Here is a 27,872-nt window from a genome sequence, read left to right as displayed (position 1 = left end):
CAATTGAGTCTTATAATGTAGCACTCTAACTTCAGCTTTGGATATCAGCCCTGGATGAGCAAGTGAAAGGGCCCTAGATATTTAACCAAACCCTGTTTCCTCTTTTGTGTCTATTGGAGCGGAGTGCAAAGGGAAGTTCTTACGTCAAATCCTTGGTTGAACATATCTGGGCAGAAATAATCCCCCACAGATTTTGACAAGTCATCCTGCTTTGTATACTGATGAATGTGTGTCACATCACTCTCTCCATGGCGTCTTTTTTGAAGAGGGTTGCATTGTTAGGACAGAGGAGTTTGAGCCGTTTGGAGCGTTGATTGAAAGTATAAGTGGAATTTTTTGTAAAAGTTTCAGGTGAATTTTCAGTTTTTGATGTGGCATCTATTTCCTCAATGAGGGATGTTTGTGAAGTTTTTTGACAGTATTGTTTACAGTAAACTGAGCTATTTGAAGTCCTGAAGGTCAGATACATTACCTACATTCATACTAAAACTCATTTATAGAGAACAATTTGATGTCATGAAAGAGAAAATACTGACAGCAGTTACTTGACATTATTTTTTTTCTGTATTTTTACATTTTGCTCTTTATTTAGACAGTTGGAAACAGAGAGGGAGACAGGCAAGTAATAATAATAATAATAATAATAATAATAATAATAATATGCCATTTAGCAGACGCTTTTATCCAAAGCGACTTACAGTCATGTGTGCATACATTTTTACGTATGGGTGGTCCCGGGGATCGAACCCACAACCCTGGCGTTACAAGCTCCATGCTCTACCAATTGAGCTACAGAGGACCACAAGTATGAGAACAGTAGGAAAGGTGGATGCGGGAATTGAACCCCGGTTTACGGTGGGGTCTGGGGATTGGTATATGTGTCTAGCCGCAGTTACTTGACTTTCAACTAAGTCTTGACTCCTCAATCCTCAATCATTCTTGAGACAGTCTATCCATGTCTGTCTGTCGAGTGCAGTTCCTCTTCTCATGAACAAAGAAGCACACAGGAGAACGTAATTGCCAACCTTTGTGCAACTCTGACACTCTGTTCTATCCGGTACAAACGCAAAGCACTCTTCTATTCCACATTTGTTGAGCGCATGTCTGACACACACAGTATAATCTACATAATTAGAAAGATGAACAGCCCATCAGAAGTGATTTGAGAGAAAAGGCCTCCAATTCCCTCTCAAAATATGTACTATATTGATTATGTTTATTCACACCAGTTAGGGCTGACGAGAGAGGGACATGGATGGGTACTTGTTTTAGCAAAAAATAAACATCTTCAGATTGTCCACAGGGAACAAACAGTATTGAACCCAAAAAATCAAGGCGTCAGAGAAGTACTTCATTACTCTGCTTTCTTCCTGCAATATTCTGTCTGAGAGGATGAACTAAGTGGTTAATCAAGCTGAAGCCTTGTTTGAGGGGCCAGGAGTAGACAGGAGAGGCCCATGGCTATGGATGCTCCACGGACCGTACACAAACACACACACGCAGTACGCACACACACCACATTACAAACACACAGGGAGGGAGTGGGCAGACGATGGAAGCAGACACTTAGAGGCTCGTGTCTGCCTCAGTGCCCAGCAGAGGTGAAGGGTCGCCCAGCTCTGAGAGGGGCAGCAGGCATCCCACTGGGCAGAAGAGCTATTTTGTGTGATGGTGAGGTGGATAGTGCAGACTACTTGTTGCATGTCTTTATATGACCTCTCTCCTCTTTTTTCTGAGAACTGAAGTATCATCATCAAGGTCTGATTGTCCAGGCAGAATTCCATCAAACTCTGAAAGAAAGAAACACTTTTATATTTAATGAACCATAGACTTTCTACAATGTTTCTGTTTCTATATTTCTACATTGTGTTTTCCCGCAAATAATTTTTCTCAGAAGATGATAATCCACCGCTTTAATTTGATTCACATTGATCAGCATTGCTCAGACCCAATTCAATAATAACTGCTTTGTTAGTGTTTATTGTCTATTAATCCAGTTGAGATTGCTATTATTCCTGGTATTTCCAGTGAAGATTTATAGTAAAAGCATGACGATGAAAAGCATTTTCCATTGATTCCAGTAGAGATTTCTAGTAAAAGCCTGATGACGATATCTCCTATATTGTGTTTAGTCCATAGACAGAATGTACGGTATGTGGTTGAACTCAGCAGGAGCTGACACTCAGTATTACCTCTGTGTGGACAGGGATGACCCAGTGCACCCTGCCAGACAGACAGAGTCGGAGAGAGAGAGAGGAGGCCCGGCGAGCCGAGCACAGAGATATTGTTTGATCTCCCCAGGACAGGTCAGGACTCAAATATTTAGTGTATGATCTCTGGTAGGGAGCAGGGAGAAGAAGGGAAGCATGGCCACCGGCCCACAGAGACCCCATTATAACCACACACATCAGGGAGGCCAGACTGGGCGATCAGTAGATCAGTAGCGGCATCAGGGGAAGGAATACTGGGTCAATAGTGTGTGTTGGTCAATAGCCTGAGTGTGTGTGCATGTGTGTTCTCTGTCCATATTCATCTTTGTCTATATACAATTGAAGTCGTAAATTTACATACACTTAGGTTGGAGTCATTAAAACTCGTTTTTCAACCACTCCACAAATTTCTTGTTAACAAACTATAGTTTTGGCAAGTCGGTTAGGACATCTACTTTGTGCATGACACAAGTAATTTCTCCAACAATTGTTTACAGACAGATTATTTCACTTATAATTCACTGTATCACAATTCCAGTGGGTCAGAAGTTGACATACACTAAGTTGACTGTGCCTTTAAACAGCATGGAAAATTCCAGAAAATGATGTCATGGCTTTAGAAGCTTCTGATTGACATCATTTGAGTCAATTGGAGGTGTACCTGTGGATGTATTTCAAGGCCTACCTTCAAACTCAGTGCCTCTTTGCTTGACATCATGGGAAAATCAAAAGAAATCAGCCAAAAAAATTGTAGACCTCCACAAGTCTGGTTCATCCTTGGGAGCAATTTCCAAACGCCTGAATGTACCACGTTCATCTGTACAAACAATAGTACACAAGTATAAACACCATGGGACAACGCAGCCGTCATACCACTCAGGAAAGAGACGCGTTCTGTCTCCTAGAGATGAATGTACTTTGGTGCGAAAAGTGCAAATCAATCCCAGAACAACAGCAAAGGACCTTGTGAAGATTCTGGAGGAAACAGGTACAAAAGTATCTATATCCACAGTAAAACAAGTCCTATATCGACATAACCTGAAAGGCCGCTCAGCAAGGAAGAAGCCACTGCTCCAAAACCGCCATAATAAAGCCAGACTACGGTTTGCAACTGCACATGGGGACAAAGATCGTACTTTTTGGAGAAATGTCCTCTGGTCTGATGAAACAAAAATAGAACTGTTTGGCCATAATGACCATCGTTATGTTTGGAGGAAAAAGGGGGTGCTTGCAAACCGAAGAACACCATCCCAAATGTGAAGCACGGGGGTGGCAGCATCATGCTGTGGGGTTGCTTTGCTGCAGGAGAGACAGGTGCACTTCACAAAATAGATGGCATCATGAGGAAGGAAAATGATGTGGCTATATTGAAGCAACATCTCAAGACATCAGTCAGGAAGTTAAAGCTTGGTCGCAAATGGGTCTTCCAAATGGACAATGACCCTAAGCATACTTCCAAAGTTGTGGCAAAATGGCTTAAGGACAACAAAGTCAAGGTATTGGAGTGGCCATCACAAAGCCCTGACCTCAATCCTATAGAAAATTTGTGGCAGAACTGAAAAAGTGTGTGCGAGCAAGGGGGCCTACAAACCTGACTCAGTTACACCAGCTCTGTCAGGAGGAATGGGCCAAAATTCACCCAACTTATTGTGGGAAGCTTGTGGCAGGCTACCCGAAACGTTTGACCCAAGTTAAACAATTTAAAGGCAATGCTACCAAATACTAATTGAGTGTATGTAAACTTCTGACCCACTGGGAATGTGATGAAAGAAATAGAAGCTGAAATAAATCATTCTCTCTACTTTTATTTTGATATTTCACATTCTTAAAATAAAGTGGTGATCCTAACTGACCTAAGACAGGGAATTGTTACTAGAATTAAATGTCAGGAATTGTGAAAAACTGAGTTTAAATGTATTTGGCTAAGGTGTATGTAAACTTCTGACTTCAACTGAATGCTTGCCTGTACTTTATCATAGGTAATAGAAGGCATATGGTATGTCATAGCATGCATATAGCCATATCTTGACATGGATGAGACAGTGACAGTATATATGTATTTAATGAATGACTTTAACATTAACTTTAGATGGAAGGTGATTAATATTCCATCTCAAATTCAAATTCTTCCGAATGTTCAGACAACTCACTGCAGTGTTGAACTTTTTGTCCAAAAGTTTCAGAGAGACAGTCAGATTAAGATCAACTAATCTCTCTTACCTTCAAAACGGATTATCTTTTTGTCCTTGATTCTGATCGATGCACTGACTCTGTTCGCAGGAGCCGTGTCAACTCAGCCTAGTCAAGTTACACAAAAGATAAATGTTAAAAAATGAAAATGTTCCACCTTTTTAGATGGCAATTGTATGTGGCTTCATGTCTGGCTTACCTGTGCCTCTTTGATCATGCCGGAGCATGGAGATGGGATGGCTGGGCGTTTGATTCCAGGGGTACTTTGACAGCTCACAGGCTGGCAAAAGGCTGTCGGATGTCTGCAGGCAGATCAGAGGAGACGGGGTGGAAATCAGAAGTCCAGCTGGGAGAAGATCATAAGAGACACAAACTTCAGCGAGAGCCATTGTGAGGTACACAGACAGTGGCTCTGATAACTTTTCTGTTTCTTGTTTCTTTTTTTCTTTTTTCTTTCGATACAGCCTTTTCAGAATTTTGAACGGCTCATTTAAAGGTCTGTGAGGTTTTGTCTGACTTTGACTAAAGAGTTTTTTTTTTGGGGGGGGGGGGGGGTTTGCCTCTTGGGTTTGGCTTATTCTTCATGGTGGTGAATAACTGTTCCGATACTTACAGTAGGCTCCACACATTCACATTGCACATGTTTCAAGATAGAGATTTTTAGAAAAATAGATCTTTATCTCAACGAGACTAAACTGGATTCAATCCATATCGTAAAATATCAGTTTTACAGCGCGATAAAAATTTAAGGGCAATGTTCCCGCGTTCTCGGAGACTGCATTCAAGGTAAACGCTGCATATGTCGGCTCAATCGAAAATTACCTTTACATTTTTACACAGATCATTCACGATACTTCCGCGTTATGGATTGAATCCAGCCCTTAATAAAAGTAACATTAAAACAAATATTTTGGTATACTGTGTTTTTTGAATTTTTAACCAGGTTCAGATTCAAGATACTGTATATGAAGTTATCAAATTACACTGAACAAAAATATAAACGCAACATGCAACAATTTCAAAGATTTTACTGAGTTACAGTTCATATAAGAAAATCAGTCAATTGAAATAAATTCATTAGGCCCTGGTCTATGGATTTCACGACTGGGAATACAGATATGCATCTGTTGGTCACAGATACCTTTTTTTTAAGTAGGGGCGTGGATAAGAAAACCAGTCAATGTCTAGTGTGACCAACATTTGCCTCATGCAGTGCGCCATATCTCCTTCGCATAGAGTTGATCAGGCTGTTGATTGTGGCCTGTGATTGTCCCACTCCTCTTCAATGGCTGTGCAAAGTTGCTGGATATTGGCGGGAACTGGAATATGCTGTCGTACAAGTCGATCCAGAGCATCCCAAACATGCTCAATAGGTGACATGTCTGGTGAGTGTGCAGGCCATGGAAGAACTGGGACATTTTCAGCTTCCAGGAATTGTGTACAGATCTTTGTGACATGGAGCCGTGCATTATCATGCTGAAACATGAGGTGATGTCGGCAGATGATTGGCATGACAATGGGCCTCAGGATTTCATCATGGTATCTCTGTGCATTCAAATTGCCATCCATAAAATGCAATTGTGTTCGTTGTCCGGAGCTTATGCCTGCCCATACCATAACCTCATCGCCACCATGGGGCACTCTGTTCAATGCTGACATCGGCAAACCGCTCGCTCACACGACGCTAAACACGCTGTCTGCCATCTGCCCGGGACAGTTGAAACCGGGATTCATCCGTGAAGAGCACACATCGAAGGTGAGCATTTGCCCACTGAATTCGGTTATGACGCCGAACTGCAGTGAGGACGACGAGCACGCAGATGAACTTCCCTGAAACGGTTTCTGACAGTTTGTGAGGAAAGTATTCGGTTGTGCAAACTCACAGTTTCATCAGCTGTCCGGGTGGCTGGTCTCTGACGATCCCGCAGGTGACGAAGCCGAATGTGGAGGTCCTGGGCTGGCGTGGTTACACGTGGTCTGTGGTTGTGAGGCTGGTTGGACATAATGCCAAATTCTCAAAACGACATTGGAGGCGGCTTATGGTAGAGAAATTAACATTCAATTATCTGGCAATAGCTCTGGTGGGCATTCTTGCAGTTAGCATTTCAATTGCATCTGTGGCATTGTGTTGTGTGACAAAACTGCACATTTAAGAGTGGTCTTTTATTGTCCCCAGCACAAGATGCACCTGTGTAATGATCATGCTGTTTAATCAACTTCTTGATATGCCACACCTGTCAGGTGGATGGATTACCTTGGCAAAGGAGAAATGCTCACCAACAGGGATGTAAACTAATTTGTGCACAACATTTGAGAGGAATAAACCTTTAATGCATATGGAAAATTTCGGGGATCTTTTATTTCAGCTCATGAAACATGGGACCAACACTTTACATGTTGCGTTTATATTTTTCTTCAGTGTAGTAAAGACTAGTCTATATTATACTCCCTAATCACATACTTTAGGCTTTATCTTAGTCTTTTTCTTATTTTTGAAATAAGAATATTGATGGCAATGCAGTTTTTTTCTTTCTTGACCACATCTCTTCCTCACATTTCACACAAATATAGACATCTTAGTATCAATACCATATTAGAATTTAACCTTTTGACTTCATGCATGTATCACTAAATGCATAATTTCAGTTTTTCCTTGGAGTTCAGTATTCCATGGTGTAGTATCCATTATATGCCAGTTAAAGGTACAATCTGCAGTTCAAACAATAACAAAGCGGCCACACCACCTCTGAATTGGTAAATAGCTTAGGGGTTGGGGCTGGAGAAATTTTACCACTCTCAAATTCATAGAGAGAGCTATGGATGCAAGGACTGAGCATCCATAAGGTAAAAGTGATAGTTTTAACCATGTTTTGAGGCAATACAGTGTTTACAATCAAAGGAGTAAAACAAGCTTATATTTTGAGTTCTGATGCGGTAAGACATTTTAACTAAGCTCATGAGGCATTTCTTAGTTATATTATTGAAGAATCAATGGGTATATGAATGTTAAAGTTTAAAGAATCGTAACAATGTAGATTTACCCTTTAAGTGTTTGATTGCCAGCTGAACGGTGTGGTAATGTCTCCCTCTAGTGCTTGTTACACATAGTGCTTGAGGTGAAGCAAACATTTCTGATGAAGTGTCAGAAACAAATTGATAGCAATTTGTGAAAATGCTATTAATAAACTGTTTTGGTTCAGGATTCTGTTTTATAAACAACTCATTCGTATTCTGGAAATATTTAATATCCATCTGCAGGTTTATGTCAAAGTAGCCTGTATGACGCCAATGTAAAATCATTAATAAAGAGAGTGAAGGTGGCACTGTTGTCCAAGATGTTTACTTTTGAGCGAAATAGAATTCCAGACATAAGCAATCGATGTGTGGGTTGGCTGCTGTACCATTCGTAGTCTGCACTGTGCGCTGCACTTGAGGTTGGACCAGCATCGTCTGCAATTGCAACAAAGTATCTAAAGGTATATTTTGCAACAAAGAGGACGATGGCAACATCCATGAAATTGAACAGCGGTGCAGACATGCCCATTCTCGGTCTCGGGACGTGGAAGGTTTGTTCTAAATTTAGCAAGTAATCCCCTTTACTTGTAGTTTGTCAAGAAAGCTAGCTATGCTACTAGCTAGCTAGCTCCAACTTTTTGTGTTCTTGGTCTTTGAGCTAGTTAGCTACTTTGGAAATTACAGAATGGTATGCATTTATGACAAATGAATACGTAGCTTTCTCTCTTCCGTTATTAATGTAAGTATAATATCTTGTCAAGTACTTTTCTCTCTCTATACATTTGAATCCACAAGGGAGGGACCGAAGGCTACTGATTATTATTATTTATTTATTTTTATTGGACCATCCACCATCCCCTCTTCGAAGGACAAAAATGATTTTGTTTTTACAGCTTTTTCTTGTACATTTTACATACATGGCACCTTTTTTTTTTTTACACAGTAGTTACATAGCAAAATGTAGTTACTTGACACATTACATCTGGATACATAGTACTTAAACCCATCTGGTATACATTATTTATATACAGTGAGGGAAAAAAGTATTTGATCCCCTGCTGATTTTGTACGTTTGCCCACTGACAAAGACATGATCAGTCTATAATTTTAATGGTAGGTTTATTTGAACAGTGAGAGACAGAATAACAACAAATAATCCAGAAAAACACATGTCAAAAATGTTATAAATTGATTTGCATTTTAATGGGGGAAATAAGTATTTGACCCCCTCTCAATCAGAAAGATTTCTGGCTCCCAGGTGTCTTTTATACAGGTAACGAGCTGAGATTAGGAGCACACTCTTAAAGGGAGTGCTACTAATCTCAGTTTGCTACCTGTATAAAAGACACCTGTCCACAGAAGCAATCAATCAATCAGATTCCAAACTCTCCACCATGGCCAAGACCAAAGAGCTCTCCAAGGATGTCAGGGACAAGATTGTAGACCTACACAAGGCTGGAATGGGTTACAAGACCATCGTAAAGCAGCTTGGTGAGAAGGTGACAACAGTTGGTGTGATTATTCGCAAATGGAAGAAACACAAAAGAACTGTCAATCTCCCTCGGCCTGGGGCTCCATGCAAGATCTCACCTCGTGGAGTTGCAATGATCATGAGAACGGTGAGGAATCAGCCCAGAACTACACGGGAGGATCTTGTCCAATGATCTCAAGGCAGCTGGGACCATAGTCACCAAGAAAACAATTGGTAACACACTACGCCGTGAAGGACTGAAATCCTGCAGCGCCCGCAAGGTCCCCCTGCTCAAGAAAGCACATATACAGGCCTGTCTGAAGTTTGCCAATGAACATCTGAATGATTCAGAGGAGAACTGGGTGAAAGTGTTGTGGTCAGATGAGACCAAAATCGAGCTCTTTGCCATCAACTCAACTCGCCGTGTTTGGAGGAGGAGGAATGCTGCCTATGACCCCAAGAACACCATCCCCACCGTCAAACATGGGGGTGTTTTTCTGCTAAGGGGACAGGACAACTTCACCGCATCAAAGGGACGATGGACGGGGCCATGTACCGTCAAATCTTGGATGAGAACCTCCTTCCCTCAGCCAGGGCATTGCAAATGGGTCGTGGATGGGTATTCCAGCATGACAATGACCCAAAACACACGGCCAAGGCAACAAAGGAGTGGCTCAAGAAGAAGCACATTAAGGTCCTGGAGTGGCCTAGCCAGTGTCCAGATCTTAATCCCATAGAAAATCTGTGGAGGGAGCTGAAGGTTCGAGTTGCCAAACGTCAGCCTCGAAACCGTAATGACTTGGAGAAGATCTGCAAAGAGGAGTGGGACAAAATCCCTCCTGAGATGTGTGCAAACCTGGTGGCCAACTACAAGAAACGTCTGACCTCTGTGATTGCCAACAAGGGTTTTGCCACCAAGTACTAAGTCATGTTTTGCAGAGGGGTCAAATACTTATTTCCCTCATTAAAATGCAAATCAATTTATAACATTTTTGACATGCGTTTTTCTGGATTTTTTTGTTATTATTCTGTCTCTCACTGTTCAAATAAACCTACCATTAAAATGATTGACTGATCATGTCTTTGTCAGTGGGCAAACGTACAAAATCAGCAGGGGATCAAATACTTTTTTCCCTCACTGTGGTGGGGGAAAAGTATTTAGTCAGCCACCAATTGGGGGGAAAAGTATTTAGTCAGCCACCAATTGTGCAAGTTCTCCCACTTAAAAAGATGAGGCCTGTAATTTTCATCATAGGTACACGTCAACTATGACAGACAAAATGAGAAGAAAAAAAATCCAGAAAATCACATTGTTGGATTTTTAATGAATTTATTTGCAAATTATGGTGGAAAATAAGTATTTGGTCAATAACAAAAGTTTCTCAATACTTTGTTATATAACCTTTGTTGGCAATGACACAGGTCAAACGTTTTCTGTAAGTCTTCACAAGGTTTTCACACACTGTTGCTGGTATTTTGGCCTATTCCTCCATGCAGATCTCCTCTAGAGCAGTGATGTTTTGGGGCTGTCGCTGGGCAACACGGACTTTCAACTCCCTCCAAATATTTTTTATGGGGTTGAGATCTGGAGACTGGCTAGGCCACTCCAGGACCTTGAAATGCTTCTTACGAAGCCACTCCTTCGTTGCCCGGGCGGTGTGTTTGGGATCATTGTCATGCTGAAAGACCCAGCCACGTTTCATCTTCAATGCCCTTGCAGATGGAAGGAGGTTTTCACTCAAAATCTCACGATACATGGCCCCATTCATTCTTTCCTTTACACGGATCAGTCGTCCTGGTCCCTTTGCAGAAAAACAGCCCCAAAGCATGATGTTTCCACCCCCATGCTTCACAGTAGGTATGGTGTTCTTTGGATGCAACTCAGCATTCTTTGTCCTCCAAATACGACAAGTTGAGTTTTACCAAAAAGTTCTATTTTGGTTTCATCTGACCATATGAGATTCTCCCAATCCTCTTCTGGATCATCCAAATGCACTCTAGCAAACTTCAGACGGGCCTGGACATGTACTGGCTTAAGCAGGGGGACACGTCTGTCACTGCAGGATTTGAGTCCCTGGCGGCGTAGTGTGTTACTGATGGTAGGCTTTGTTACTTTGGTCCCAGCTCTCTGCAGGTCATTCACTAGGTCCCCCCGTGTGGTTCTGGGATTTTTGCTCACCGTTCTTGTGATCATTTTGACCCCACGGGGTGAGATCTTGCGTGGAGCCCCAGATCGAGGGAGATTATCAGTGGTCTTGTATGTCTTCCATTTCCTAATAATTGCTCTCACAGTTGATTTCTTCAAACCAAGCTGCTTACCTATTGCAGATTCAGTCTTCCCAGCCTGGTGCAGGTCTACAATTTTGTTTCTGGTGTCCTTTGACAGCTCTTTGGTCTTGGCCATAGTGGAGTTTGGAGTGTGACTGTTTGAGGTTGTGGACAGGTGTCTTTTATACTGATAACAAGTTCAAACAGGTGCCATTAATACAGGTAACGAGTGGAGGACAGAGGAGCCTCTTAAAGAAGAAGTTACAGGTCTGTGAGAGCCAGAAATCTTGCTTGTTTGTAGGTGACCAAATACTTATTTTCTACCATAATGTGCAAATAAATTCATTAAAAATCCTACAATGTGATTTTCTGGATTTTTTTTCTCTCAATTTGTCTGTCATAGTTGACGTGTACCTATGATGAAAATTACAGGCCTCTCTCATCTTTTTAAGTGGGAGAACTTGCACAATTGGTGGCTGACTAAATACTTTTTCCCCCACTGTGTGTGTGTGTGTATATATATATATATATATATATATATATATATATACACTGCTCAAAAAAATAAAGGGAACACTCAAATAACACATCCTAGATCTGAATGAATGAAATAATCTTATTAAATACTTTTTTCTTTACATAGTTGAATGTGCTGACAACAAAATCACACAAAAATTATCAATGGAAATCATATGTATCAACCCATGGAGGTCTGGATTTGGAGTCCCCCTCAAAATTAAAGTGGAAAACCACACTACAGGCTGATCCAACTTTGATGTAATGTCCTTAACCCTCCTGTTATGTTGTGGGTCAATTTGACCCGTTTCCACTTTTGCGTTGTCTAAAATACTAGTTAACCACTCTTTTTCGCCATGAAATTACATGACTTTTCCTCATTTAGGGTCATGAACCTAACTGCAAAATGTGGACACACTGATGTGTTGTGGAATGTCTGTGTACATTTTGTATACAAACATGATGTTGTGGGTCATTTTGACCCGGAGGCTTTCATGTGTATATATATTTGCACAGGTGCAAAACAAAAAAGTGTCTTTGATGTATTTTGTTTTGACTGGTCCTGGTTGCACTTTTAGAATTGTGTTTGGGTTAAAAAGGGCTTTCCCAAGCTTCTCCTCAGTGTGAGAGCAGCAGGTCCCTGACACAGACACTCAAAAATGAGCTCCAAAAGATTTTCAATCAATGAAGTCTTATCACAAATTCTGGACTGTGACAGTGAAAAAGAAGAAGAGGTTTCAGAGACAGAGGATATTTCAGAGATAGAGGACAATGCTGTTGATGATCCAGATTTTGTCTTCATTGAAGAGGATTCAGAGGAGGAGTCTGCCGTACCATCCCCTACATCAGATGAGAGACAGAGCATGCAACAAGCATCATCAAGAGAAGAGAAGACATGGAAGTCTAAAGATGGTCATATTGAATGGTCACCGTCACCACAACGAGGTCAAGGTAGACTCTCAGCTTCCAATGTAATAAAAATGGTTCCAGGACCTACACGATTTGCTGTCACTCGAGTCCATGACATACAATCAGCTTTTGAGCTCTTTTTACCCCAAGCAATAGAGAAGATTGTTCTGGACATGACCAACTTGGAGGGGAGCCGTGTGTTTCAAGAGAACTGGAAGCCACTGGATCGGATTGACTTGCATGCATACATTGGATTGCTCATATTAGCTGGAGTCTACCGGTCAAACGGAGAAGCAACGGCCAGCCTGTGGAATGAAGAGAATGGAAGGCCAATATTTCGGGCAACAATGTCTCTACAAGAATTCCACATAATTTCTCGGGTGATTCGCTTTGATAACCGTGATACCAGACCGGGTCGACGTGAAAGAGACAAACTAGCTGCAATCAGAGATGTATGGGATAAATGGGTGGAAATTCTACCGTTACTGTACAATCCCAGTCCTCATGTTACAGTTGATGAACGCCTTGTTCCATTCAGAGGACGTTGTCCCTTCAGACAGTATATGCCAAACAAGCCTGCAAAATATGGCATCAAAATATGGGCAGCATGTGATGCCACATCAAGCTATGCATGGAATATGCAAGTTTACACTGGGAAGCCACCCGGCGGAGTGCCTGAGAAAACCAGGGGATGCGGGTGGTGCTGGACATGAATGAAGGGCTGCAAGGTCATAACATCACGTGTGACAACTTCTTCACATCCTACCGCCTTGGTGTTGAACTACAGAAGAGAAAGCTGACCATGGTTGGAACAATCAGAAAAAACAAACCTGAACTTCCCAGTGAGCTTCTGAAAATGCAGGGCAGAACTGTGCATTCCTCTAAATTTGCTTTCTCTGAAAATGCAACTGTTGTTTCATACTGCCCAAAGAAGAACAAGAATGTTCTTGTAATGAGCACAATGCACAAAGATGCATCGCTGAGTGCAAGAGAGGACATCAAGCCACAAATAATACTGGACTACAATTCCACCAAAGGAGGAGTTGACAATTTGGATAAAGTCACAGCAACATATAGTTGTCAGCGCATGACTGCCCGCTGGCCTTTGGTGATTTTCTACAACATTGTGGATGTGTCTGCTTACAATGCCTATGTCCTGTGGACTGAAATCAACCAGCAATGGAATGGTGGCAAATTGTACCGACGCCGGCTTTTCCTAGAGGAGCTCGGCAAAGCTCTCATCACTCCCAAGATCCAGAGGAGAGTCCGGCCTCCTCGGTCGACAGCAGCTGCATCTGCCGTCCAGAAAATTCAAGCTGGACCATCAACACATGCCTCCAATCAACCAGAAATGGATCCAGTGGATACAGGCAGTGGCAAGAAACGGAAAAGATGCCAGCTCTGCCCCCTCGACAAGACAGTAAAACAAGCACCACTTGTGTAGAATGCAATAAATACATCTGCAGAAAGCACACACACACATTGTGTTCAACATGTAGAGAGAAAGACTGAAGGGATAATATGGACCAATAGGGGGGGAAAAAACCTACTTGGGGAAACTGAAAAATCTTGTTTGTGAGAAAGGAAATATGTTTAACAAATAGTTCTTAAATATTGTTTAAAAAAAATAAAAAGTATTGTATTTCTTCTTTCTGAAATGTCTGATAAGACAAAATAAAGTTGTTTCTGTTTTTACTTAATTCTTTGACTGTCTTGAGTGTGTTTAAACTGTGCGGGTCAATTTGACCCGTAACATAATGGATGTCATTTTTTTCCAGCAAAGCACAAGGGTTAAAACAAGTCAAAATGAGGCTAAGTAGTGTGTGTGGCCTCCACGTGCCTGTATGACCTCCCTAGAACGCCTGGGCATGCTCCTGATGAGGTGGCGGATGGTCTCCTGAGGGATCTCCTCCCAGACCTGGACTAAAGCATCCACCAACTCCTGGACAGTCTGTGGTGCAATGTGGCGTTGGTGGATGGAGCGAGACATGATGTCCCAGATGTACTCAATTGGATTCAGGCCTGGGGAACGGGCGGGCCAGTCCATAGCATCAATGCCTTCCTCTTGCAGGAACTGCTGACACACTCCAGCCACATGAGGTCTAGCATTGTCTTGCTTTAGGAGGAACCCAGGGCCAACCGCACCAGCATATGGTCTCACAAGGGGTCTGAGGATCTCATCTCGGTACCTAATGGCGGTCAGGCTACCTCTGGCGAGCACATGGAGGGCTGTGCGGCCCCCCAAAGAAATGCCACCCCACACCATGACTGACCCACCGCCAAACTGGTCATGCTGGAGGATGTTGCAGGCAGCAGAACGTTCTCCAAGGCGTCTCCAGACTCTGTCACATCTGTCACGTGCTCAGTGTGAACCTGCTTTCATCTGTGAAGAGCACAGGGCGCCAGTGGCAAATTTGCCAATCTTGGTGTTCTCTGGCAAATGCCAAACGTCCTGCACGGTGTTGGGCTGTAAGCACAACCCCCACCTGTGGACGTCGGGCCCTCATACCACCCTCATGGAGTCTGTTTCTGACCGTTTGAGCAGACACATGCACATTTGTGGCCTGCTGGAGGTCATTTTGCAGGACTCTGGCAGTGCTCCTCCTGCTCCTCCTTGCACAAAGGCGGAGGTAGCAGTCCTGCTGCTGGGTTGTTGCCCTCCTACGGCCTCCTCCACGTCTCCTGATGTACTGGCCTGTCTCCTGGTAGCGCCTCCATGCTCTGGACACTACGCTGACAGACACAGCAAACCTTCTTGCCACAGCTCGCATTGATGTGCCATCCTGGATGTGCTGCACTACCTGAGCCACTTGTGTGGGTTGTAGATTCCGTCTCATGCTACCACTAGAGTGAAAGCACCACCAGCATTCAAAAGTGACCAAAACATCAGCCAGGAAGCATAGGAACTGAGAAGTGGTCTGTGGTCACCAGCTGCAAAACCAGTCCTTTATTGGGGGTGTCTTGCTAATTGCCTATAATTTCCACCTGTTGTCTATTCCATTTGCACAACAGCATGTGACATTTATTGTCAATCAGTGTTGCTTCCTAAGTGGACAGTTTGATTTCACAGAAGTGTGATTGACTTGGAGTTACATTGTGTTGTTTAAGTGTTCCCTTTATTTTTTTGAGCAGTGTATATATACACACACACACACACAGTACCAGTCAAAAGTTTGGACACACCTACTCATTCCAGGGTTTTTCTTAATTTTTTACTATTTTCTACATTGTAGAACAATAGTGAAGACATCAAAACAATGAAATAACACACATGGAATAATGTAGTAACCAAAAAAAGTGTTAAACAAATCAAAATAGATTTTATATTTGAGATTCTTCAAATAGCCACCCTTTGCCTTGATGACAGCTTTGCACACTCTTGGCATTCTCTCAACCAGCTTCACCTGGAATGCTTTTCCAACCGTCTTGAAGGAGTTCCCACATATACTGAGCACTTTTGGCTGCTTTTCCTTCACTCTGCCGTCCGACTCATCCCAAACCATCTCAATTGGGTTGAGGTCGGGGGATTGTCGAGGCCAGGTCATCTAATGCAGCACTCCATCACTCTCCTTCTTGGTAAAATAGTCCTTACACAACCTGGAGGTGTGTTGGGTCATTATCCTGTTGAAAAACAAATGATAGTCCCACTAAGCCCAAACCAGATGGGATGGCGTATCGCTGCAGAATGCTGTGGTAGCCATGCTGATTAAGTGTGCCTTGAATTCTAAATAAATCACATAGTGTGACCAGCAAAGCACCCCCACACCATAACACCACCTCCTCCATGCTTTATGGTGGGAAATACACATGCGGAGATCATCCCGCGTGGCGCAGTGGTCTAAGGCACTGCATCTCAGTGCTTGAGGCGTCACTACAGACCCTCTGGTTCGATTCCAGGCTGTATCACAACCGGCCGTGATTGGGAGTCCCATAGGACGGCGCACAATTGGCCCAGCGTCGTCCGGGTTTGGCCGGTGTAGGCCGTCATTGTAAATAAGAATTTGTTCTTAACTGACTTGCATAGTTAAATAAAGGTAAAATAAAATAAAAATACAATCCGTTCACCCACACCGCGTCTCATAAAGACACGGCAGTTGGAACCAAAAATCTCAAATTTGGACTCCAGACCAAAGGACACATTTCCACCGGTCTAATGTCCATTGCTTGTGTTTCTTGGCCCAAGCAAGTCTCTTCTTATTATTGGTGTCCTTTAGTAGTGGTTTCTTTGCAGCAATTCGACCATGAATTGTGGTCCTCTGTAGCTCAGCTGGTAGAGCACGGCGCTTGTAACGCCAAGGTAGTGGGTTTGATCCCCGGGACCACCCATACACAAAACAAATAAATAAATGTATGCACGCATGACTGTAAGTCGCTTTGGATAAAAGTGTCTGCTAAATGGCATATTATTATTATTATGAAGGCCTGATTCACACAGTCTCTTCTGATCAGTTGCTGTTGAAATGTGTCTGTGACTTGAACTCTGTGAAGCATTTATTTGGGCTGCAATTTCTGATCATCAGAGCCAGTTTCATCATAGCGCTTGATGGTTTTTGCGACTACACTTGAATAAACTTTCAATGTTCTTGAAATGTTCCGTATTGACTGACCTTCATGTCTTAAAGTAATGATGGACTGTTGTTTCTCTTTGCTTATTTGAGCTGTTCTTGCCATAATATGGACTTGGTCTTTTACCAAATAGGGCTATCTTCTGTATACCCCCCCCCACCTTGTCACAACACAACTGATTGGCTCAAACAAATTAACTTTTAAGAAGGCACACCTGTTAATTGAAATACATTCCAGGTGACTACCTCATGAAGCTGGTTGAGAGAATGCCATGAGTGTTCAAAGTTGTCATGAAGGCAAAGGGTGGCTATTTGAAGAATCTCAAATATAACATATACCGTAATTTTCGGACTATAAGCCGCGCCTTTTTCCCCATTTTTCGACCCTGCGGCTTATATAACGGTGCGGCTAATCTATGGATTTTTACAGCTAACGGCCACTAGAAGACCTCCTAAATCTATGGATTTTACAGGTTACAGTCCACCAACTTTAACTCTATGGGCTCTATGACCGGTCCGCGCCCCCCACCTTTAAGCGGCGGGCTCCAGCAGGAAAAGCTGGAGGCCGGAAAAGAGTGAGACAGGTAGCGCGCAAAAGTAAAAGTGGAACCGAGAGTGGTACGAGAGACAGAACGAGAGCAAGACAGACAGAAATTACGAGAGCGAGACAGTTTGTCTCTTTCCCGACAATCCCCTCTGTGCACGAACCCTTACATATGGTAATTAAACATTAAAACACCTGCGGCTTATAGTCCAGTGCGGCTTATATATGTACACATCATTCAATATCATTCAATTTAGCTGCTGCGGCTTATACTCCGGTGCGCCTTATAGTGCGGAAAATACGGTATTTTGATTTGTTTAACACTTTTTTGGTTACTACATGATACCATATGTGTTATTTCATAGTTTAGATGTCTTCACTATTATTGTACAATGTAGAAAATAGTAAAAATAAAGGTAAACCCTTGAATGAGTAGGTGTTCATCACTAAGCTAAGGATCCTGGGACTAAACACCTCCCTCTGCAACTGGATCCTGGACTTCCTGACGGGCCGCCCCCAGGTGGTAAGGGTAGGTAACAACACATCTGCCACACTGATCCTCAACACGGGGGCCCCTCAGGGGTGCGTGCTCAGTCCCCTCCTGTACTCTCTGTTCACCCATGACTGCATGGCCAGGCACGACTCCAACACCATCATTAAGTTTGCCGGATCCTGGGACTAAACACCTCCCTCTGCAACTGGATCCTGGACTTCCTGACGGGCCGCCCCCAGGTGGTAAGGGTAGGTAACAACACATCTGCCACACTGATCCTCAACACGGGGCCCCTCAGGGGTGCGTGCTCAGTCCCCTCCTGTACTCTCTGTTCACCCATGACTGCATGGCCAGGCACGACTCCAACACCATCATTAAGTTTGCCGACGACACAACAGTGGTAGGCCTGATCACCGACAACGATGAGACAGCCTATAGGGAGGAGGTCAGAGATCTGGCCGTGTGGTGCCAGGACAACAACCTCTCCCTCAACGTGACCAAGACAAAGGAGATGATTGTGGACTACAGGAAAAAAAAGAGGACTGAGCACGCCCCCATTCTCATCGACGGGGCTGTAGTGGAACAGGTTGAGAGCTTCAAGTTCCTTGGTGTCCACATCACCAACGAACTATCATGGTCCAAACACACCAAGACAGTCGTGAAGAGGGCACGACAAAGCCTATTCCCCCTCAGGAGACTAAAAAGATTTGGCATGGGTCCTCAGATCCTCAAAAAAATTCTACAGCTGCACCATCGAGAGCATCCTGACTGGTTGCATCACCGCCTGGTATGGCAACTGCTTGGCCTCTGACCGCAAGGCACTACAGAGGGTAGTGCGTACGGCCCAGTACATCACAGGGGCAAAGCTCCCTGCCATCCAGGACCTCTATACCAGGCGGTGTCAGAGGAAGGCCCTCAAAATTGTCAAAGACTCCAGTCACCCTAGTCATAGACTGTTCTCTCTGCTACCGCACGGCAAGCGGTACCGGAGTGCCAAGTCTAGGTCCAAAAGACTTCTCAACAGCTTCTACCCCCAAGCCATAAGACTCCTGAACAGCTAATCATGGCTACCCGGACTATTTGCACTGCCCCCCCACCCCATACTTTTTACGCTGCTGCTACTCTGTTAAGTATTTATGCATAGTCACTTTAACTCTACCCACATGTACATATTACCTCAACTACCTCAACTAGTCGGTGCCCCCGCACATTGACTATGCAACGGTACCCCCCTGTATATATAGCCTCCCTACTGTCACTTTATTCTATTGTATATATAGCCTCCCTACTGTCACTTTATTTTTACTTCTGCTCTTTTTTTCTCAACACTTTTTTGTTGTTGTTTTATTCTTACTTTTTTTGTTTAAAATAAATGCACTGTTGGTTAAGGGCTGTAAGTAAGCATTTCACTGTAATGTCTGCACCTGTTGTATTCGGCGCATGTGACCAATAAAATTTGATTTGATTTGATTTGTTCTAAAACTTTTGACTGGTAGTGTAAGAGAACGTGAGTCATCTGCATTTTTAACCCCTTGATATTATTGTTGGATCTGATTTTAATAGCTAACATTTCAACGGACATAACAAATAGATATGGAGACAATGGACAACCTTGTTTAACTCCTCTTGACAGTTCAATACTTCGAGAAGTAACCATTATTTACTATTTTACACTTGGGCTTACTATACATAACTTTTACCCATTTGTATAAGAGATTCTATGCTATGAAGACCAGGCCTGGTTTCTTTGATGTTTCATAGTGTTCTATTGTTTCAAGTAATTGTCTTATATTATCTCCAGTGTATCGTCCATGTAAAAAACCTGTCTGATCAGGATGAATAATATCCGATAAAACCTTTTTTATTCTATACCCTATGCATTTTGCTAGGATTTTTGCATCACAAAATTGAATTGTGCTATCAGGCCTGGAGTTTTTCCGGACTGAAAGGAATTAATTGCATCAAGAAGTTCCTCCTCTTTAATTTGGCCTTCACACAAGTCTTTCTGTAAGGTTGTTAATTTTACATTATTATTAGGAAAAAAATCATTACAGTTAACATCATTCAGTGGAGATGGAGGAGACTGAAAATGCAAAAATATATGCTTAAAATATTTTGCTTCCTCTTTCAAAATATAAATCGGTGAATAATGGATGACTCCTTCATTTGTAACGAGTTTCTGTAAATTCTTTTTGGTAGCATTTCTATGTTGAAAATTCTAAAATAATTTGGTGTATTTTTTTTACAATTTTCTATCCATTCTTTATTTTTGTAATACACTGAGTGTACAAAACATTAAGAACACCAGCTCTTTCCATGACATAGACTGACCAGGTGAATCCAGGTGAAAGCTATCATCCCTTACACACTTGTCACTTGTTAAATCCACTTCAGTCAGTGCAGATGAAGGGAAGGAGACAGTTTAAATAATGATTTTTAAGCCTTGAGACAATTGAGACATGGATTGTGTATGTGTGCTGGGTTTTTCACGCTCAACAGTTTCCCGTGTGTATCAAGAATGGTTCAGCCAACTTGACACAACTGTGGGAAGCATTGGAGTCAACATGTGCCAGCATCCCTGTGGAACGCTTTCGACACATTGTAGAGTCCATCCCAGACGACTTGAGGCTGTTCTGAGGTGTAACTCAATATTAGGAAGGTGTTCTTAATGTTTAGTATACTCAGTTTATATTCCCCTTGATTGTTCTGAAGACACATATGAAAGTATCCCATACAATAAGGTGATCTACTATACCAATGTTATGCAGGAAAAAGTCAGTTATAAATTATTCTGTCTTGGTTAAAAACAGCTTGTCATCCAGTAGGCTTTGATTAGACTCCCAATATCCCCCCCACCCCCCACCCCCCGCTCACGTGGACATTCGGTAAGAGTTATGTGGATGCCAGTAAGATGATGGTCCGATTGCATTCTGTCTCCTATCAACACTTTTTAAACCGTTGGTACCAGCGAGAAGGACACAAGAAAGTAGTAAGACGACTAGATTGATTAAGCCTCCATGTAAATCTCACTAGGTCAGGGTTTTTAAGCCTCCATATATCCACTAGTTCTAATGTGTACATGATAGTCATGGTCTCCTTAAGTGCATTAGGGTGATCGTTTTTTGTGTGATTTCCTTTACGGTCCATTGAAGTACTTAAAACTGTGTTATCTCCCACCATAATAATAGGATCGATAGATTGTTATAAATATTTTCGAAGAAGTATAGATCATCATTAATTGGACCGTATAGATTAATGAGCCAGATCTGTTTATCGTCCAATAGCATATTTAAAAGGATCCACCTTCCTTGCAGATCTGTTTGGACAGTGCACATTCGGATCAAAATGATTGTTAATTAATATCATCACCCCTTTTGAGTTTATTTGCCCATGACAGAAATATTTCTTCCTCCCTGTCCTTTTTCCACACAACCTCATCTGTAGTTGTAGAATGAGTTTCCTGTAAACAATATATATTATATTCCTTCTCTTTTAGCCAGGTAAAGACTGATAGTTTTTTTTTTTTTTATCTGCTAAGCCATTACAATTACAGCTAGCTATACTTATTTCACCACTTACCATAATGAGATACACATTTCAATTATACTTACCATAATATATGCCTGTAAACTTACTACCAAAAAGTACCATGATAATCACGCTGCTTGACACCCTGAATTTATCCGTACTTACTAATACTACCAGAATCAATGCCATAATATATTCACTGCTAAACATACTGTAGCTGCAACTGACTCTAAGTAGACCTCCAATTGTCTTTCCAATATCCCTCCTGGGAAAGCCTCCCCCATCCCAGAAGGGTCTGTTGTCCCTGATACTATCATACCACCCCCGTACCGTAAGACACCTTTAGCATCCTAAGCACACCTTCAACCGCCGATTGGCTACTGAAGATCTTAATAATGTTGTAGTTGAATCATTTGAAAGAATGAATCATTCTGTTTCCCTCTCCCTCCTCTGTACCAGTCCCCTCCAGGTAAAGTAACTGATGCGGTGAAAACGGCCATAGCTGCAGGCTACAGGCACATCGATGGGGCCTTCATCTACCAGAACGAGACAGAGGTGGGAGAGGGCATTCATGCCATGGTCAAGGAGGGGGTGGTGAAGAGAAAGGAGCTGTTCGTGGTCAGTAAGGTGAGATACAATGTCACTGTCTGCAAGACAGTTTTCTGTGGTCTCAAGTTTGTACCACTGACATTGCAGTGAGAAGTTGAACCACTCTTTAATATGCTACTTAAAATAAACAACTTGATATCAAAGCTATATGATTGAAATGATCAAATCTTGGCTAGTGAATTTGTGGTTTAGATTTAATTGAGGAAATTGGGTGGTAGTTACAGTGAGGGGAAAAAAGTATTTGATCCCCTGCTGATTTTGTACGTTTGCCCACTGACGAAGACATGATCAGTCTATAATTTTAATGGTAGGTTTATTTGAACAGTGAGAGACAGAATAACAACAAAAAAATCTAGAAAAACACGTCAAAAATGTTATAAATTGATTTGCATTTCAATGAGGGAAATAAGTATTTGACCCCCTCTCCATCAGAAAGATTTCTGTCTCCCAGGTGTCTTTTATGCAGGTAACGAGCTGAGATTAGGAGCACACTCTTAAAGGGAGTGCTCCTAATCTCAGTTTGCTACCTGTATAAAAGACACCTGTCCACAGAAGCAATCAATCAATCAGATTCCAAACTCTCCACCATGGCCAAGACCAAAGAGCTCTCCAAGGATGTCAGGGACAAGATTGTAGACCTACACAAGGCTGGAATGGGCTACAAGACCATCGCCAAGCAGCTTGGTAAGAACGTGACAACAGTTGGTGCGATTATTCGCAAATGGAAGAAACACAAAATAACTGTCAATCTCCCTCGGCCTTGGGCTCCATGCAAGATCTCACCTCGTGGAGTTGCAATGCTCATGAGAATGGTGAGGAATCAGCCCAGAACTACATGGGAGGACCTTGTCAATGATCTCAAGGCAGCTGGGACCATAGTCACCAAGAAAACAATTGGTAACACACTACGCCGTGAAGGACTGAAATCCTGCAGCGCCCGCAAGGTCCTCCTGCTCAAGAAAGCACATATACAGGGCCGTCTGAAGTTTGCCAATGAACATCTGAATGATTCAGAGGAGAACTGGGTGAAAGTGTTGTTGTCAGATGAGACCAAAATCGAGCTCTTTGCCATCAACTCAACTCGCCGTGTTTGGAGGAGGTGGAATGCTGCCTATGACCCCAAGAACACTATCCCCACCGTCAAACATGGAGGTGGAAACATTATGCTTTAGGGCTGTTTTTCTGCTAAGGGGACAGGACAACTTCACCGCATCAAAGGGACGATGTACGGGGCAATGTACCGTCAAATCTTGGGTGAGAACCTCCTTCCCTCAGCGAGGGCATTGCAAATGGGTTGTGGATGGGTATTCCAGCATGACAATGACCCAAAACACACGGCCAAGGCAACAAAGGAGTGGCTCAAGAAGAAGCACATTAAGGTCCTGGAGTGGCCTAGCCAGTCTCCAGACCTTAATCCCATACAACATCTGTGGAGGGAGCTGAAGGTTCAAGTTGCCAAACGTCAGCCTCGAAACCGTAATGACTTGGAGAAGCTCTGCAAAGAGAAGTGGGACAAAATCCCTCCTGAGATGTGTGCAAACCTGGTGGCCAACTACAAGAAACGTCTGACCTCTGTGATTGCCAAAAAGGGTTTTGCCACCAAGTACTAAGTCATGTTTTGCAGAGGGGTCAAATACTTATTTCCCTCATTAAAATGCAAATCAATTTATAACATTTTTGACATGCGTTTTTCTGGATTTTTGTTGTTGTTATTCTGTCTCTCAATGTTCAAATAAACATACCATTAAAATTATAGACTGATCATGTCTTTGTCAGTGGGCAAACGTACAAAATCAGCAGGGGATCAAATACTTGTTTCCCTCACTGTACGCAAGTCAAGCTTCTTCTCTTTTCAGCTGTGGTGCACATTTCATGGGAAGTCTATGGTGAAAGAAGGCTGTCTGAAGACTCTAAGTGATCTCAAACTAGACTACCTGGATCTTTATCTGATACACTGGCCCATGGGCTTTCAGGTGAGACTAATACCATTGTAACACTATCTCACTTGGAGCCAACTTGAGCAAAAAAGCTACATCATTGGTTTATGGCAGGGGTATTCAAATCCAAACCTGGAGGTATGGCGTGCTGCTGGTTTTCTGTTCTACCTGATAATGTCCCAGGTCTAAATCAGTCCCTGATAAGAGAGTAAGAATCAAAATCAGCAGTAGAACTGGCTTCAAGATCCAGATTTGAATACCCCAGGTTTATTGTGTTGTAAAAGGAGTGTCTTATGACTTTTATAATTGTTTAACTACTATTGTTGTTGCACAGCCTGGAGAAGCCCTCTTCCCTACGGACAGCAATGGAAATAATATCGATGATGGGTCCAAATTCCTGGAGACATGGGAGGTGAGTCAGTGAGAGAGGACGCATCCTCTAAGACACTATAGGACACTGTATAGTTCTCTTCAATTGAATCACTTAAACTGGATTATATTCATTAGACAGCAAACGGACTGAAACAGGGACTACCTGGTCCAATAAGAACCACTCACTTTTGTTTTCTGTTGTGTGCCCTAATTAATACAACCCTGAGTTTATTGTAATCTATCACACTTTGGTTATGCCATATTGACTTGTGTCTAATCTGATGTTGTCCTGTATACTAGGGTATGGAGGAGCTGGTGGATGCTGGTCTGGTCAAGGCTATCGGTGTCTCCAACTTTAACAAAGACCAGATTGAATCCATCCTGAACAAGCCAGGCCTCAAGTATAAACCTGCCAACAACCAGGTACTTACTTTCCTTCATTACTGAATGAGTGTTTACTAATAGTGATAGTCACTCAAAAAGCTCACAAGCCTGGGATCAACACAATACATTAATTTAGAAGAACGTTGAGGGATACAAGATACAATTAACATCACATAAGAATATAGGATCAGCATTGTGTGATTCTCAGACTTTTCAGAACACTGAGCACCCAACGCTTGTTTTAAACCCTCCCTCAAAGGGCAGAGGCCTCATTGTCAATATCCCTGCCCCATTGTCTTATTCACAGTGACAGCTTGGTCAGATAAAGGCCAGTTTAGTGCCTTATAGTCAGCCTCTTTCCCTGAGGCAAGGCAGCAATGCTTTGGTGACCTTATATTCCTGCTGTTTTCCAGGCACATCTATCCCAATAGACATCCTGATTAACGGGACATATCAATCTGATTATTTGAGTGGACACACCCTCTTGTGCTTTCTATTGTCACCATACTGAACAGCTTCCCAGGCCTCCCGAATAAACTGCATAACTTTATGGTGCTTATTTAACAGTAATACACAATTAATTAATTAAAATCCACCATATAATTAAATTCTGTATGTTTAGCAACATAAAATACCACCCCACTAATTCTCTGATACTACAGTACATCCCATGTGTTGTAATAAGAACTGTATGTGAAGTGAATAACCTCACAAACGATTTCTACTGTCAGGTTGAATGCCACCCGTATCTGAACCAGGAGCAGTTGATCAACTACTGTCACTCTAAGGGCATCTCTGTGACAGCCTACAGCCCCCTGGGGTCCCCAGACAGACCATGGTGAGTACATACTTGAACTAATAATACCTAAAAGATATACACTGAGTATACAAAACATTAAGACACCTGCTCTTTCCATGGCAGACTGACCAGGTGAATCCAGGTGAAGGCTATGATCCCTTATTGATGTCACTTGTTAAATCCAATATTGCAACTCAATATTAGGAAGGTGTTCCTAATGTTTGGTATACTCAGTGTACATTCACCTGTACATTAATTATGAACATACACAGCCATTTACAGTTCTCCCTGTGAAAAGATTGTAACACTGTGTGTCAATAACAGGGCCAAACCAGAGGACCCTTCTCTGCTGGAGGATCCCAACATCAAGGCCATCGCTGAGAAGCACAAGAAGACCTCTGCCCAGGTACAGTACTCTAATACTCTTTTCACATTATAGAGCCAACCCGAACCATACTGATATTTTCTTTAACCTGTGATCACATTTACATGTCCGCTTTTCTCTCTCTGTCATCCTCACTTCAGGTCCTGATCCGCTTCCATATCCAACGGAACACGATTGTGATTCCCAAGTCTATCACCCCCACACGTATCCAGGAGAATTTCAAGGTATTATCCCCCATAAATTTGAAGAGGTGTGTCATCTGATTTAGTTCACACCTGTGGGTTTGGGGTAATTGTATCTTTTTGAACCATGCAGGTGTTTGACTTTGTGTTGAGCGACGAGGAAATGAAGACCATTCTGGGCTTCAACAGGGACTGGAGAGTCTGCCCAATGACAGGGTGAGACTACGTGGTTTATTTTGACCCATGTACTGTATTTTACTGTATACACACTCTCTGCAGAGGCTCAAACTGTTTAACAAGTATTATGAGGTTCACCTAAATTTCAGTCAAATCATCATTTTAATGTGATGATGACAGCTATGTTTATTATAGTGTTACTTTTCTTTGAATGCAAATATAATACATATTTATTTGATTTCTGAACATGTGAACAACTGTTCATTTTGTTTTTCCTTTGTCACCCAGGAGCATGAAGCACAAGGACTACCCCTTCAATGCTGAATTTTAAGGAAACAGTGGATTCACAAAATTACATCTGGTGCTGTGGCTTGCTTGAGATGTCTGCTCTCGCTCTGTTCTCGTTTAGATTCATTCTTATTTCTCCCTTTAAGACAATGTGCATAAATAGCCGTCCTTGAGCTAGTTTCTAGCAATTACAGACTGTGATTTAGTATCTGTGTGTTGCACAATGCAGTTGCAGTATTGTATTTCTCATGAGATATACACTCTGACCTATATTATTGCCTTCTACCATAGCTTAATACACAATGGTCATTCTTTTTCAACAATCATGGAAACATCATTTGACATAAGATCGATATTAGTGAAGTGTAAAAAAAGCTTGTGAGTTTGGTTACTGGTTTGGGTGGAAATCTGGAGCCTTGGATTTGCTAACGCACAATAGGGTTTTTGTGGCTTCTCACATGACTCTGTTTGTGTCTCTTTGGATTTGAGTCTCTAATGGTCTCTCACAAGCGTTTATCAATGAGCCTCCACATTTACAGGCCATATAATAACCATATGACTTTAAAGAATCAATGTTAACCACAATAATTCATAGTTCTACCATAGGAGCTTGGTATGTCATACCTGGTTTTACTGTAGTAATGATGTACAGTATTACATATCAACTGTGAGATATTTCATTTAAATCCATCTGGTTTTGTTTCAGGGATAAAAACAGCCAAAGAGTGGAAAATTGGCATATAGAAATAGTATAGACGTAGCTTATCCTGATAGTACATTGTCCTGTGTGCATGAAGATATTATGTTGAACACGCCTTCCCTCAAATGCCTAGTCATATGAGCCCTTTGGCCTAGAATGAGTCATCCACACTCCTTGCCTTACAGGATGATAAAGCACTTATACTCATTGACTTTGACTTGTGTGTTGAAACTGTTGTGAAATTCCCATTTCCCTTTTGTGAACTGTTTTTATTTTTTAATATAAAGCTTTCTTTGCTTCAGTCATTTTGTGTGCTTATATAATATTATA

The 27,872-nt window shown here is 42.2% G+C and overlaps 1 protein-coding gene across 1 annotated transcript; it reads left to right on the top strand.

Moving 5' to 3' along the window:
- The first annotated feature begins 7,799 nt into the window (after positions 1-7,799).
- LOC121543685 (aldo-keto reductase family 1 member B1-like) lies at positions 7,800-27,847 on the top strand. Its single transcript, XM_041853789.2, has 10 exons — positions 7,800-7,966; positions 22,169-22,336; positions 24,175-24,291; positions 24,590-24,667; positions 24,928-25,050; positions 25,743-25,849; positions 26,135-26,216; positions 26,336-26,419; positions 26,511-26,593; positions 26,843-27,847. The coding sequence occupies exons 1-10, from the start codon at positions 7,901-7,903 to the stop codon at positions 26,883-26,885; spliced, it is 951 nt and encodes a 316-aa protein (XP_041709723.1). The 5' UTR covers positions 7,800-7,900; the 3' UTR covers positions 26,886-27,847.
- The last annotated feature ends 25 nt before the right edge of the window (positions 27,848-27,872 follow it).

Source organism: Coregonus clupeaformis, unplaced genomic scaffold, assembly GCF_020615455.1.
Source record: "Coregonus clupeaformis isolate EN_2021a unplaced genomic scaffold, ASM2061545v1 scaf0234, whole genome shotgun sequence".
NCBI classification, from domain to species: Eukaryota; Metazoa; Chordata; class Actinopteri; order Salmoniformes; family Salmonidae; genus Coregonus; species Coregonus clupeaformis.
Note: the sequence above shows the minus strand (reverse complement) of the source record. Positions and strands in the feature narration are given on the sequence as shown.